The sequence below is a fragment of the Nerophis ophidion genome, linkage group LG02 (assembly GCF_033978795.1).
Source record: "Nerophis ophidion isolate RoL-2023_Sa linkage group LG02, RoL_Noph_v1.0, whole genome shotgun sequence".
Taxonomy (NCBI): Eukaryota; Metazoa; Chordata; class Actinopteri; order Syngnathiformes; family Syngnathidae; genus Nerophis; species Nerophis ophidion.
This window is the reverse complement of record NC_084612.1, coordinates 30,593,934-30,606,954: the sequence shown is the minus strand read 5'-3', so window position 1 is coordinate 30,606,954 and position 13,021 is coordinate 30,593,934. Positions and strand designations below refer to the sequence as shown.

At 41.8% G+C, this 13,021-nt stretch overlaps 1 protein-coding gene and 1 long non-coding RNA gene across 4 annotated transcripts in view; one reads left to right on the top strand and one right to left on the bottom strand.

The window, feature by feature from the left end:
• Positions 1-13,021, bottom strand: part of LOC133539211 (uncharacterized) — a 38,070-nt gene that overhangs the window by 14,213 nt on the left and 10,836 nt on the right. The gene's annotated exons all lie outside the window — the stretch shown is intronic.
• si:dkey-234i14.2 (heterogeneous nuclear ribonucleoprotein C) overlaps positions 1-13,021 on the top strand; it is a 156,956-nt gene that overhangs the window by 134,960 nt on the left and 8,975 nt on the right. For all 3 annotated transcript variants that reach the window (XM_061881334.1, XM_061881326.1, XM_061881342.1), the window contains 2 exons: positions 7,608-7,783; positions 12,429-12,542. In XM_061881334.1, coding sequence (XP_061737318.1) covers positions 7,608-7,783; positions 12,429-12,542 — 290 coding nt within the window. The remainder of the gene's footprint in view (positions 1-7,607; positions 7,784-12,428; positions 12,543-13,021) is intronic.

The following is a 13,021-nucleotide window of genomic DNA, read 5'->3' as shown; positions in this document are numbered from 1 at the left end:
TGATTCCCTTGTCCTACTGGGAGACTTCAACGCTCACGTTGGCAACGACAGTGAAACCTGGAGAGGCGTGATGGGGAAGAATGGCCGCCCGGATCTGAACCCGAGTGGTGTTTCGTTATTGGACTTTTGTGCTCGTCACAGTTTGTCGATAAGAAACACCATGTTCAAACATAAGGGTGTCCATATGTGCACTTGGCACCAGGACACCCTAGGCCGCAGTTCCATGATCGACTTTGTAGTTGTGTCATCGGATTTGCGGCCTCATGTTTTGGACACTCGGGTGAAGAGAGGGGCGGAGCTTTCTACCGATCACCACCTGGTGGTGAGTTGGCTGCGATGGTGGGGGAGGATGCCGGACAGACCTGGGAGGCCCAAACGCATTGTGAGGGTCTGCTGGGAACGTCTGGCAGAGTCTCCTGTCAGACAAAGTTTCAATTCCCACCTCCGGAAGAACTTTGAACATGTCACGAGGGAGGTGCTGGACATTGAGTCCGAGTGGACCATGTTCCGCACCTCTATTGTCGAGGCGGCAGATCGGAGCTGTGGCCGCAAGGTAGTTGGTGCCTGTCGGGGCGGCAATCCTAAAACCCCTTGGTGGACACCAGCGGTGAGGGATGCCGTCAAGCTGAAGAAGGAGTCCTATAGGGTCCTTTTGGCTCATAGGACTCCGGAGGCAGTGGACAGGTACCGACAGGCCAAGCGGTGTGCAGCTTCAGCGGTCGCGGAGGCAAAAACTCGGACATGGGAAGAGTTCGGGGAAGCCATGGAAAACGACTTCCGGACGGCTTCGAAGCGATTCTGGACCACCGTCCGCCGCCTCAGGAAGGGGAAGCAGTGCACTATCAACACCGTGTATGGTGCGGATGGTGTTCTGCTGACCTCGACTGCGGATGTTGTGGATAGGTGGAAGGAATACTTCGAAGACCTCCTCAATCCCACCAACACGTCTTCCTATGAGGAAGCAGTGCCTGGGGAATCTGTGGTGGACTCTCCTATTTCTGGGGCTGAGGTCGCTGAGGTAGTTAAAAAGCTCCTCGGTGGCAAGGCCCCAGGGGTGGACGAGATCCGCCCGGAGTTCCTTAAGGCTCTGGATGCTGTGGGGCTGTCTTGGTTGACAAGACTTTGCAGCATCGCGTGGACATCGGGGGCGGTACCTCTGGATTGGCAGACCGGGGTGGTGGTTCCTCTCTTGAAGAAGGGGGACCGGAGGGTGTGTTCCAACTATCGTGGGATCACACTCCTCAGCCTTCCCGGTAAGGTTTATTCAGGTGTACTGGAGAGGAGGCTACGTCGGATAGTCGAACCTCGGATTCAGGAGGAACAGTGTGGTTTTCGTCCTGGTCGTGGAACTGTGGACCAGCTCTATACTCTCGGCAGGGTTCTTGAGGGTGCATGGGAGTTTGCCCAACCAGTCTACATGTGCTTTGTGGACTTGGAGAAGGCATTCGACCGTGTCCCTCGGGAAGTCCTGTGGGGAGTGCTCAGAGAGTATGGGGTATCGGACTGTCTTATTGTGGCGGTCCGTTCCCTGTACAATCAGTGCCAGAGCTTGGTTCGCATTGCCGGCAGTAAGTCGAACACATTTCCAGTGAGGGTTGGACTCCGCCAAGGCTGTCCTTTGTCACCGATTCTGTTCATAACTTTTATGGACAGAATTTCTAGGCGCAGTCAAGGCGTTGAGGGGTTCCGGTTTGGTAACCGCAGGATTAGGTCTCTGCTTTTTGCAGATGATGTGGTCCTGATGGCTTCATCTGACCGGGATCTTCAGCTCTCGCTGGATCGGTTCGCAGCCGAGTGTGAAGCGACCGGAATGAGAATCAGCACCTCCAAGTCCGAGTCCATGGTTCTCGCCCGGAAAAGGGTGGAGTGCCATCTCCGGGTTGGGGAGGAGACCCTGCCCCAAGTGGAGGAGTTCAAGTACCTAGGAGTCTTGTTCACGAGTGAGGGAAGAATGGATCGTGAGATCGACAGGCGGATCGGTGCGGCGTCTTCAGTAATGCGGACGTTGTACCGATCCGTTGTGGTGAAGAAGGAGCTCAGCCGGAAGGCAAAGCTCTCAATTTACCGGTCGATCTACGTTCCCATCCTCACCTATGGTCATGAGCTTTGGGTCATGACCGAAAGGATAAGATCACGGGTACAAGCGGCCGAAATGAGTTTCCTCCGCCGGGTGGCGGGGCTCTCCCTTAGAGATAGGGTGAGAAGCTCTGCCATCCGGGAGGAACTCAAAGTAAAGCCGCTGCTCCTCCACATCGAGAGGAGCCAGATGAGGTGGTTCGGGCATCTGGTCAGGATGCCACCCGAACGCCTCCCTAGGGAGGTGTTTAGGGCACGTCCAACCGGTAGGAGGCCACGGGGAAGACCCAGGACACGTTGGGAAGACTATGTCTCCCGGCTGGCCTGGGAACGCCTCGGGATCCCCTGGGAAGAGCTAGACGAAGTGGCTGGGGAGAGGGAAGTCTGGGTTTCCCTGCTTAGGCTGTTGCCCCCGCGACCCGACCTCGGATAAGCGGAAGATGATGGATGGATGGATGGATGGATGGATATATATGTATATACATATATGTATATACATATATGTATATATGTACATATATATGTATATATGTACATATATATATATGTATATATGTACATATATATATGTGTGTGTGTGTGTGTATATATATATATATACTGTATATATATATATATGTGTGTGTATAAATATGTATGTGTGTATATATATATGTGTGTATGTAAATATATGTATATATATATATATATATATATACGGCATATATATATGTGCATATATACATATATATGTAAATATATATACATATGTATGTATGTGTGTGTATGTATATGTATATATATATATATATATATATATACACACACACACACACATTAAAGAACAGGGCATTGAAGATGATGTCCGGCAATCAATCCCAAGCAGCGAAAGGTAACCATCGAGAAGATGTTCGCAGTAGTCAACCTGCACGTTCACTTGTTGAAAATAGAAAATCCCAAATGAACTGCTATAAAAGTGTTAGGAAAGGCAACAGCTCTGATTTTATTGAAGAAGTTGTGAGTGTCATTAACATTCTTCATACTCGAAATGTGATTTAATTGTGATGTGTGCTAGGCAATCGCTAAAACACCCAAAGAAAAAGCTTGGTGTCTTCTCAAAGAAAATGGCGCTCTAAGTGACATTCCCTGGCCCCACTCAGAGTCAGTATTTCATGATACAGTGTCCAGGGCCTCATTTGTGTCCTCACTAAGTCAAAGGTCAGTTCTAGACTTTCTGAATGGTTATATTCAGATTCACTGCAACTAGGACAACAAGCAGCAGCTGAAGTAGCAGTGTAACTCACATGATGATATACATAAGATTATCTATTTTTTCAATAAAGTTTAAAATGCTTATCAGAATTCTTCTGTTTACTGTGTAAACACTTTGAGTTTGAACAGGCTCTTAAACCGATTGATATTAGAACATTGTTCGACTTCTTTCCTTAATCCATTCCAAAATGTAACTCTATATACTAATATACTATAGGTTTTAAGTGTTGTACGTGCATACGAACGTTTTGGATTAGAGTTTTCCCTAAGGTTATATATTGCCTCGTTTTTTGTGAAAAATTGTTGTACATTCTTAGGTAGCACATTAGAGTTTGTTTTGTGCATGATTTTAGATTTTTGCAAATCATAAATCTAAATATTTGTATTATTATTAATATTTGGTACTTTGGAGATCAGGCCCTATGTTGGGTTAAAATTGTGATGATCTATTTTCACTTATGTTGGTGTCATAGTAAGATGTCCAAATATTGTATGAATATCTGACAACTAGCCTTAAGACTACTTTGCACTGCTGTATTTTTGGGATTTAAGAATACTAAACTTTACCAACAGGTGTTCATAGTAATATGATGTTTTCTGCATTTTCATTCTGGATGTCTTTGATCATGTGACGATGGCTCACTGGGTGTTGGGGTCCAATCTGCTTTGAATCCAACCTGTCTTCTTGTAATTGTAACTTGAGAAGAAAAACTCACCCTCAGTGTAACCGGCTCGGAGTGATGGAGTCAGACTCTTGGTGTCAGTGGTGCCCCAGACTGCGAGTGAGCTATTCATTGGCTCTGGTAGAACCATAGAAACATGCAGATCTTCATAAGGACGGGCTAATACCAATAAATTAAGAAGGATTGATAGATAGATAGTACTTTATTGATTCCTTCAGGAGAGTTCCCTCAGGAAAATGAAAACATTAAACAGATAGAAAACCCTAGGAACTATGATATTAAGATGTGCAATAGCTTGTTAGCTTTTTGTTATTTTATTTTATCCTTTTGAAACAAAATAAAATGTTTTCAGTTCGTAATTAATTTTGCTCACAATATACAAACCCCGTTTCCAAGTGAGTTGGGAAATTGTGTTAGATGTAAATATAAACGGAATACAATGATTTCCCAATCATTTTCAACCCATATTCAGTTGAATATGCTACAAAGACAACATATTTGATGTTCAAACTGATAAACTTTTTTTTTGCAAATAATCATTAACTTCAGAATTTGATGCCGGCAACACGTGACAAAGAAGTTGGGAAAGGTGGCAATAGATAATGATAAAGTTGAGGAATGCTCATCAAACACTTATTTGGAACATCCCACAGGTGTGCAGGTTTATTGGAAACAGGTGGGTGCCATGATTGGGTATAAAAACAGCTTCCCAAAAAATGCTCAGTCTTTCACAAGAAAGGGTGGGGCGAGGTACACCCCTTTGTCCATAACTGCGTGAGCAAATAGTCAAACAGTTTAAGAATAACGTTTCTCAAAGTGCAATTGCAAGAAATTTAGGGATTTCAACATCTACAGTTCATAATATCATCAAAAGTTTCAGAGAATCTGGAGAAATCACTCCACGTAAGTGGCATAGGCGGAAACCAACATTGAATGACCAAGACCTTCAATCCCTCGGACGGCACTGTATCAAAAACAGACATCAATCTCAAAAGGATATCACCACATGGGCTCAGGAACACTTCAGAAAACCACTGTCAGTAACTACAGTTTGTCGCTACCTCTGTAATTGCAAGTTAAAGCTCTACTATGCAAAGCAAAAGCCATTTATCAACAACATCTAGAAACGCCGCCGGGTTCTCTGGGGCTGAGATCATCTAAGATGGACTGTTGCAAAGTGGAAAAGTGTTCTGTGGTCTGACAAGTCCACATTTCAAATTGTTTTTGGAAATATTCGATATCGTGTCATCCAGACCAAAGGGAAAGCGAACCATCCAGACTGTTATCGACGCAAAGTTCAAAAGCCAGCATCTGTGATGGTATGGGGGTGCATTAGTGCCCAAGGCATGGGTAACTTACACATCTGTGAAGGCATCATTAATGCTGAAAGGTACATACAGGTTTTGGAACAACATATGCTGCCATCTAAGCGCCGTCTTTTTCATGGACGGACCTGCTTATTTCAGCAAGGCAATGCCAAGCCACATTCAGCATGTGTTACAACAGTGTGGCTTTGTAAAAAAAGAGTGTGGGGACTTTCCTGGCCCGCCTGCAGTCCAGACCTGTCTCCCATCGAAAATGTGTGGCGCATTATGAAGTGTAAAATACAACAGCGGAGACCCTGGACTGTTGAACGACTGAAGCTCTACATAGAACAAGAATAGGAAAGAATTCCATTTTCCAAGCTTCAACAATTAGTTTCCTCAGTTCCCAAACGTTTATTGAGTGTTGTTAAAAGAAAAGGTGATGTATCACAGTGGTGAACATGCCCTTTCCCAACTACTTTGGCACGTGTTGCAGCCTTGAAATTCTAAGTTAATTATTTGAAAAAAAAACGTTTAGGATTTTGCACATCAAATATCTTGTCTTTTTAGTGCATTCAAATGAATATGAGTTGAAAAGGATTTGCAAATCATTGTACTCCATTTATATTTACATCAAACACAATTTCCCAACTCACATGGAAACGTGGTGTGTAGAATGAAATGATTGATTGATTGAAACTTTTATTAGTAGACTGCACAGTTCAGTACAATTGACCACTAAATGGTAACACCCGAATAAGTTTTTCAACTTGTTTAAGTCGGGGTCCACGTAAATCATCCATCCATCCATCCATCCATTTTCTACCGCTTATTCCCTTTGGGGTCGTGGGGGTGCCTATCTCAGCTACTATCGGGCAGAAGGCGTCGTACACCCTGGACAAGTCGCCACCTCATCGCAGGTCCAACACAGTTAGACAACATTCACACTCACGTTCACATACTAGGGGCAATTTAGTGTTGCCATTCAACCTATCCCCAGGTTTAAGTCTTTGGAGGTGGGAGGAAGCCCGAGTACCTGGAGTGAACCCACGCAGTCACGGGGAGAACATGCAAACTCCACACAAAAAGATCCCGAGCCTGGGATTGAACCCTTGACTATTGAGGAACTTCGTATAGTGAGGCAAACGCACGAACCCCTCTACCATCGTGCTGCCCCCACGTAAATCAATTCATGACAAACAGACTTTGTTTGGCACTGTGCTGGTTGTGATTTCTCTGGTTCCCTTCCATCAGTTCCTTTTTAATTTATAGCTTAAATTTACAATAAATTTTACATCCATCCATCCATCCATCATCTTCCGCTTATCCGAGGTCGGGTCGCGGGGGCAGCAGCCTAAGCAGGGAAGCCCAGACTTCCCTATCTCCAGCCACTTCGTCTAGCTCTTCCCGGGGGATCCCGAGGCGTTCCCAGGCCAGCCGGGAGACATAGTCTTTCCAACGTGTCCTGGGTCTTCCCCGTGGCCTCCTACCAGCTGGACGTGCCATAAACACCTCCCTAGGGAGGCGTTCGGGTGGCATCCTGACCAGATGCCCGAACCACTTCATCTGGCTCCTCTCGATGTGGAGGAGCAGCGGCTTTACGTTGAGCTCCTCCCGGATGGCAGAGCTTCTCACCCTATCTCTAAGGGAGAGCCCCGCCACCCGGCGGAGAAAACTCATTTCGGCCGCTTGTACCCGTGATCTTATCCTTTCGGTCACGACCCAAAGCTCATGACCATAGGTGAGGATGGGAACGTAGATCGACCGGTAAATTGAGAGCTTTGCCTTCCGGCTCAGCTCCTTCTTCACCACAACGGATCGATACAACGTCCGCATTACTGAAGACGCCGCACCGATCCGCCTGTCGATCTCACGATCCACTCTTCCCCACGTAAATCAATTCATGACAAACAGACTTTGTTTGGCACTGTGCTGGTTGTGATTTCTCTGGTTCCCTTCCATCAGTTCCTTTTTAATTTATAGCTTAAATTTACAATAAATTTTACATTTAAAATTAAAAAAAATGTCTTGCACACCAAACTATGCAAGGTTTCCTAGTTGGGTACCTTCATACACATACTAAAAACAGCCTGAAACTACTGCGTATCCAAAATAATCAGGCGCTCGTTAAGCATAAGTTTTTATGTAAAGTTTAATTCTCTGGTATTATATGATAGTAATTGGTCTTTCACAGTATTACTCAATTGATATTTTATTTTACAGTATTTTTTGCCGTTAGAATGCTTTGAAAAATATTTTCCAATTAACAATTTTTGTAACTTCTTCATTCTAGGGCGTATGACTACCAACGTGTCCCAGCATCCATGTCTCCTCTGCACTCAATGGGACCCAGCCTGTCCAAACGCTCCCGTTCCTCCTCCTACTTGTCTTCGAAGCAGAGACGCAGTCGAGACAGGTCCCACTCCAAAAGCTGCAGAACCCACTCCACTAGTTCCTCCACTTCCAAGTGTGGGTAGTATGCATGTGTTTTATAGAGAAAAGTTAAAGATTGACCGATGTGTTTTTTCAAGGCCGAAACCGATACAGATAATTAAGAGTAGTCATGGAGGCCGATAACCATATTTGGAGCCGATATTTATTTGCAGTAACATTTAATTAAAAATGAATAGTATGTCAGTTAACAGCTGGACAAGGCTTTAGGTTGTTGTTTTCACGTTATTATTGAGGAAACGTCGCACCAATAGCAATAATGTTTAATGTGACGCTAATGTTGTGGTGAATTTAGCACCAAACAACATAAGGGGATTTTACAAACACCTGTGTCTAAGAGGAGCGTAAACATTTGCATTTTAAAATAAGGGAAATCTCCTTGGAAAATTTTTCAAAATATGTGATTTCGCTGCATCACAATACCTCGCCATCTACTCAATTTTTATAGCAGTTTTTGGATTTCATAGATTGTAATGTTTTCTCCTGAGAAACCCTGAACTATTGTGAACATTTAAATAAAATACAATCGAGGCTCCTTCACATAGATTATAGATGAGACATTTGTCAAGCAGGCTGACATCATTTCTTCCTGGATGTTATTGAAAATATGGAAATGCTCCCTCTTCTTCTTTACTTATACTATAAGTATCATATTTCTCAATATAAGTTATTATATAAAGTTGGGATTTTGGCAGGGATATCTTTTCTGTCATCTTAAAAAAGAACTGCACTTTCTGCAGAATTGTGCCTATTGTTTACAATCATTATAAAAGACATGACGACAAATTTATTTTTAATGCATTCCAACTCGTAAATAAAAGTCTGCCTACAAAGGAGCTAATGGGAGGTCCTCTAATCCGCCCATAATACCTGATAAAAAAAAACAAGCCAAAAAGTGCCAATACTCCATTTCCATTTTGTGACTCGAATATTAACCAAGTATTGTAGATATTGTTATTATAAGCGCTAACGCAGACAAACTGTAGTGGTGCCATGATCACTAGCTTATGTGATTATGTTGACATTTTAGGCTGGTGAGCTGCTTCCTCGCCTGGGTGCTTGTGAAAGTTTATTGCACATCATAAATCATGCCTCTCACCTTGATAGTAGATGGATGAGGACGTGTTCTGACAAGTTGACTCACTTTGACGGCCTATTTAGACCCAAAAATTACGAGACAGACCTGAAATGATGCTTGGTTCTACCCCGCTTTTCCCCGTGAGGATGATGAGTCATTCTTCATCCAAACGGAAATATGATAAGATTCTATCAGTCGGCATCCTAATGACAGCAGACATCATACAGTAAGTGATGTTTTCATATGTATATAGGCTATCATGAAACGTTGTAAGCTTAAAATGTGCAAAATACGTAAATATTAAATGTTATTGCAAATGTACCTGTTACTCCATTACAAATATACTTACAACATGTATACAAAACCTTGATGAAGGTGTTTGGATGTTGTTTTCAGGGCTTTGTAGTCAGAATAGAGCGACTTCTGTAAGCTCCATTGTAAGCGGACTTTTTGATCGCATTGATTTACTAATTAGAATGCATAAAATAAAGAACAACATATGTATTCTTGTCTTACATAAGGATTGGGAATGATCGGCAGAATTCCAAAAAAAAGCACCGTTCCCCTTTAATGTTGCGTTGTAATTTATTGAATCACTTAACATGATACTCGTCGCTCTCCTGATGCCTACATTCCGAGTGTTGTGGACGGAGGATTGTTCGTTGCAATAGTAAAACAAACAAAACGTAACCAGTAAAAAAGAATGACAAAAACTGGAATTCCAGGCAAAAAATTTTAGTTTTGAAAGCTAAGCAGAAGAGCTCCAGTCGTACTAAATACTGGTATCATATGTGTATATATTGTATCTGCTAATGTAGTTTGAAAAAAAAGACAGATATATGTCAAAATGCCAAATATTGGCGCAGATATTTGGCATCCTTAATGGAAGTACGGTCAAAGTGTAGCAAAAGTCACATGTAAAAAGATGAGGTTCGCTGCTTCACACAGATTGTTAGACACAAACGCAAATCTAAACTCAGGTACGCTAATCGCAACACAGACAGACAGACAGATGTTTTGTTTACACACAAATCACAAAAAGGACACTGAGCTTGTTTTTACACACTCACAAATCCAAACAAAGACACATGGATCTGAGTATACACACACAGATTGAAATACACTTTTGCAAATTGTTTGCTACAATAGTACTTCCATATTTGACAATATGAACAAAACCCAAAACCAGGGAAATTGGAATGTTGTGTAAATCGTCAATAAATAAGAAAATATACAATGATTTGCCAAGCCTTTTCAACCTTTATTCAATTGAATACACTGCAAAGACAAGCGACTTAACGTTCGATTTGTTATTTTTTGCAAATATTAACTCATTTGGAATTTAATGCCTGCAACATGTTTGAAAAAAGACTGAGAAAGTTGAGGAATGCTCATCAAACAATTATTTGGAACATCCCATAGGTGAACAGGCTAATTGGGAACAACTGAGTGCCATGATTGGGTATAAAAGAAACTTCCATGAAATGCTCAGTCATTTACAAAGAAGGATTGTGAACAAATGCCTGAGCACATTATCAGTTTAAGAACAACATTTTTCAGTGAGCTATTTCAAGGAATTTAGGGATTTTGCCAGCTATGGTCCATAATATCATCAAAAGTTTCAGAGAATCTGGAGGAATCACTGCACTTAAGTGGCAATGCCAGTGACCTTCGATTCCTCAGGCAGTACTGCATCAAAAAGTGACAGCCTGTAAAGGATATCACCACATGGGCTCAGGATCACATTTTAGAAAACCACTATCAGTAACTACAATTTCTCGCTACATCTGTAAGTGCATGTTAAACTGTACTATGCAAAGCGAAAGCGATTAATCAACAACACCCAGAAACGCTGCCGGCTTTGCTGGGCCCAAGGTCATCTAAGATGGACTGATACAAAGTGGAAAAGTGTTCTGTGTTCTGATGAGTCCACGTTTCAAATTGTTTTTTGGAAACTGTGACGACGTGTCCTCCGACCAAAGAGGAAAAGAACCAGTTCAACAGCGAGCATTTGTTATGGTATGGGGGTGTATTAGTGCCCAAGGAATGGGTAACTTACACATCTGTGAAGGCATGATTAATGCTGGAAGATACATACAGGTTTTGGAGCAACATATGTTGCCATCCAAGCAACGTCTTTATCATGGACGTCCCTTTTATTTGAGCAAGACAATGCCAAGCCCCATTCTGCACGTGTTACAACAGCGTGGCTTCGTAGTAAAAGAGTGCGGATACTAGACTGGCCTGCCTGTAGTATAGACCAGTGGTTCTCAAATGGGGTTACGCATACCCCTGGGGGTACTTGAAGGTATGCCAAGGGGTACGTGAGATTTTTTTTAAATATTCAGAAAATAGCAAAAATTCTAAAATCCTTTATAAATATATTTATTAAATAATACTTCAACAAAATAGGAATGTAAGTTCATAAACTGTGAAAAAAGAAATGCAACAATGCAATATTCAGTGTTGACAGCTAGATTTTTTGTGGACATGTTACATAAATATTGATGTTAAAGATTTATTTTTTTGTGAAGAAATGTTTAGAATGAAGTTGATGAATCCAGATGGATCTCTATTACAATCCCCAAAGAGGGATTACTTCTATGTGTAGACATCTTCATTTATAATTGAATCGCGTGTTTATTTTTCAACAAGTTTTTAGTTATTTTTATATCTTTTTTTCCAAATAGTTCAAGAAAGACAAATGAGCAATATTTTGCACTGTTATACAATTTAATGAATCAGAAACTGATGACATAGTGCTGTATTTTACTTCTTTATTTTTTTTTTCCACCAAAAATGCTTTGCTCTGATTAGGGGGTACCTGAATTAAAAAAAATGTTCACAGGGGCTACATCACTAAAAAAACATTCAGAACCACTGGTCTAGACCTGTCTCCCATTGAAAATGTGTGGCGCATTATGAAGCGTAAAATACCTTAACTGAGAACCCGGACTGTCGAACAACTTTAGCTGTACATCAAGCAAGAATGGGAAATAATTCCACCTGAAAAGCTTAAAAAAACTGTTCTCCTCAGTTCCCAAACATTTACTGAGTGTTGTTAAAAAGAAATGCCATGTAACACAGAGGTAAAAAAAGAATGCCCCTGTGCCAACTCTTTTGCAATGTGTTGCTGCCATTAAATTCTAAGTTAATGATTATTTTCCAAAAAAAATAAGTTTCTCAGTTCAAACATAAAATATCTTGTCTTTGCGGTCTATTCAATTGACTATAAGCAAATTTGCAAATCATTGTATTGTGTTTTTTATTTATGATTTACTTCACTGGTTTTGGGTTTTGTACAATCACTGTCCACAGTATTAAGAACAGTACATAAAATAACAGACATTAACGCCTCTGTGACAGCTTCAATCGACACAGCGTTGTGTTGGTGGATTTCTTGGACCTCATTAGATTGTCATGCTGGGGCACTAAGCGGATATACTGTTAAATTGTGTTGGGAAAAAATCCCTGCATTAATTAGAAAGTAATGAATGCTGTAAATTCACAGAAGTGTTTGTTTGAGTGGTTCTACTGTTTTTTTACATGTACGTATTCCACATGGTGCTTCCTGTCTCTCTGCAGTGGGTACGGAGGAGTTGCAGGTGATTAAAAAGGAACTGACTATGATCAAGACACAGATCGATGGACTCCTTGACAGCCTTGACAGGATGGACACACACAAGAATGACCACAAAGGTGAGCCAGTCATTCAAAAAGACTGGCGGCGAAAGGAAAGTGCCGAGGGCAAATTATACATCATCTGCTCTCCAAAACATTTAGACTCTTACTCCAACAAATGCTGTATTTTCATATCTGCTCCATTTAAGCCATCATTCAACATTGGGGCTGCAGAGGGGACGATGGGGAGTGCGACAGATCGTTTCACCTGACTAATCAATTTTTCTTCCAGTCAGGAATTTTAAAATGTTGAACAAGGTCGATATCAACTGCATTGGGAATATGAGGACTTTTGACAGTTTAATAATATGCTGAACAAACAGAGTGGTTGAAAGCACTGTGACAGATGAGGCCTGAAAAAGCAGAGCATTACATGATTGGAACAGCTCAGTGGAATTCTTGAGAGCTATTGCTGCCCCCTAGTGGCCAGCTGTGGCAATAGCAGGACGAAATGTTAATGTCCTTTGAAAGGAAATTAGTTTATTTAACGGATCATA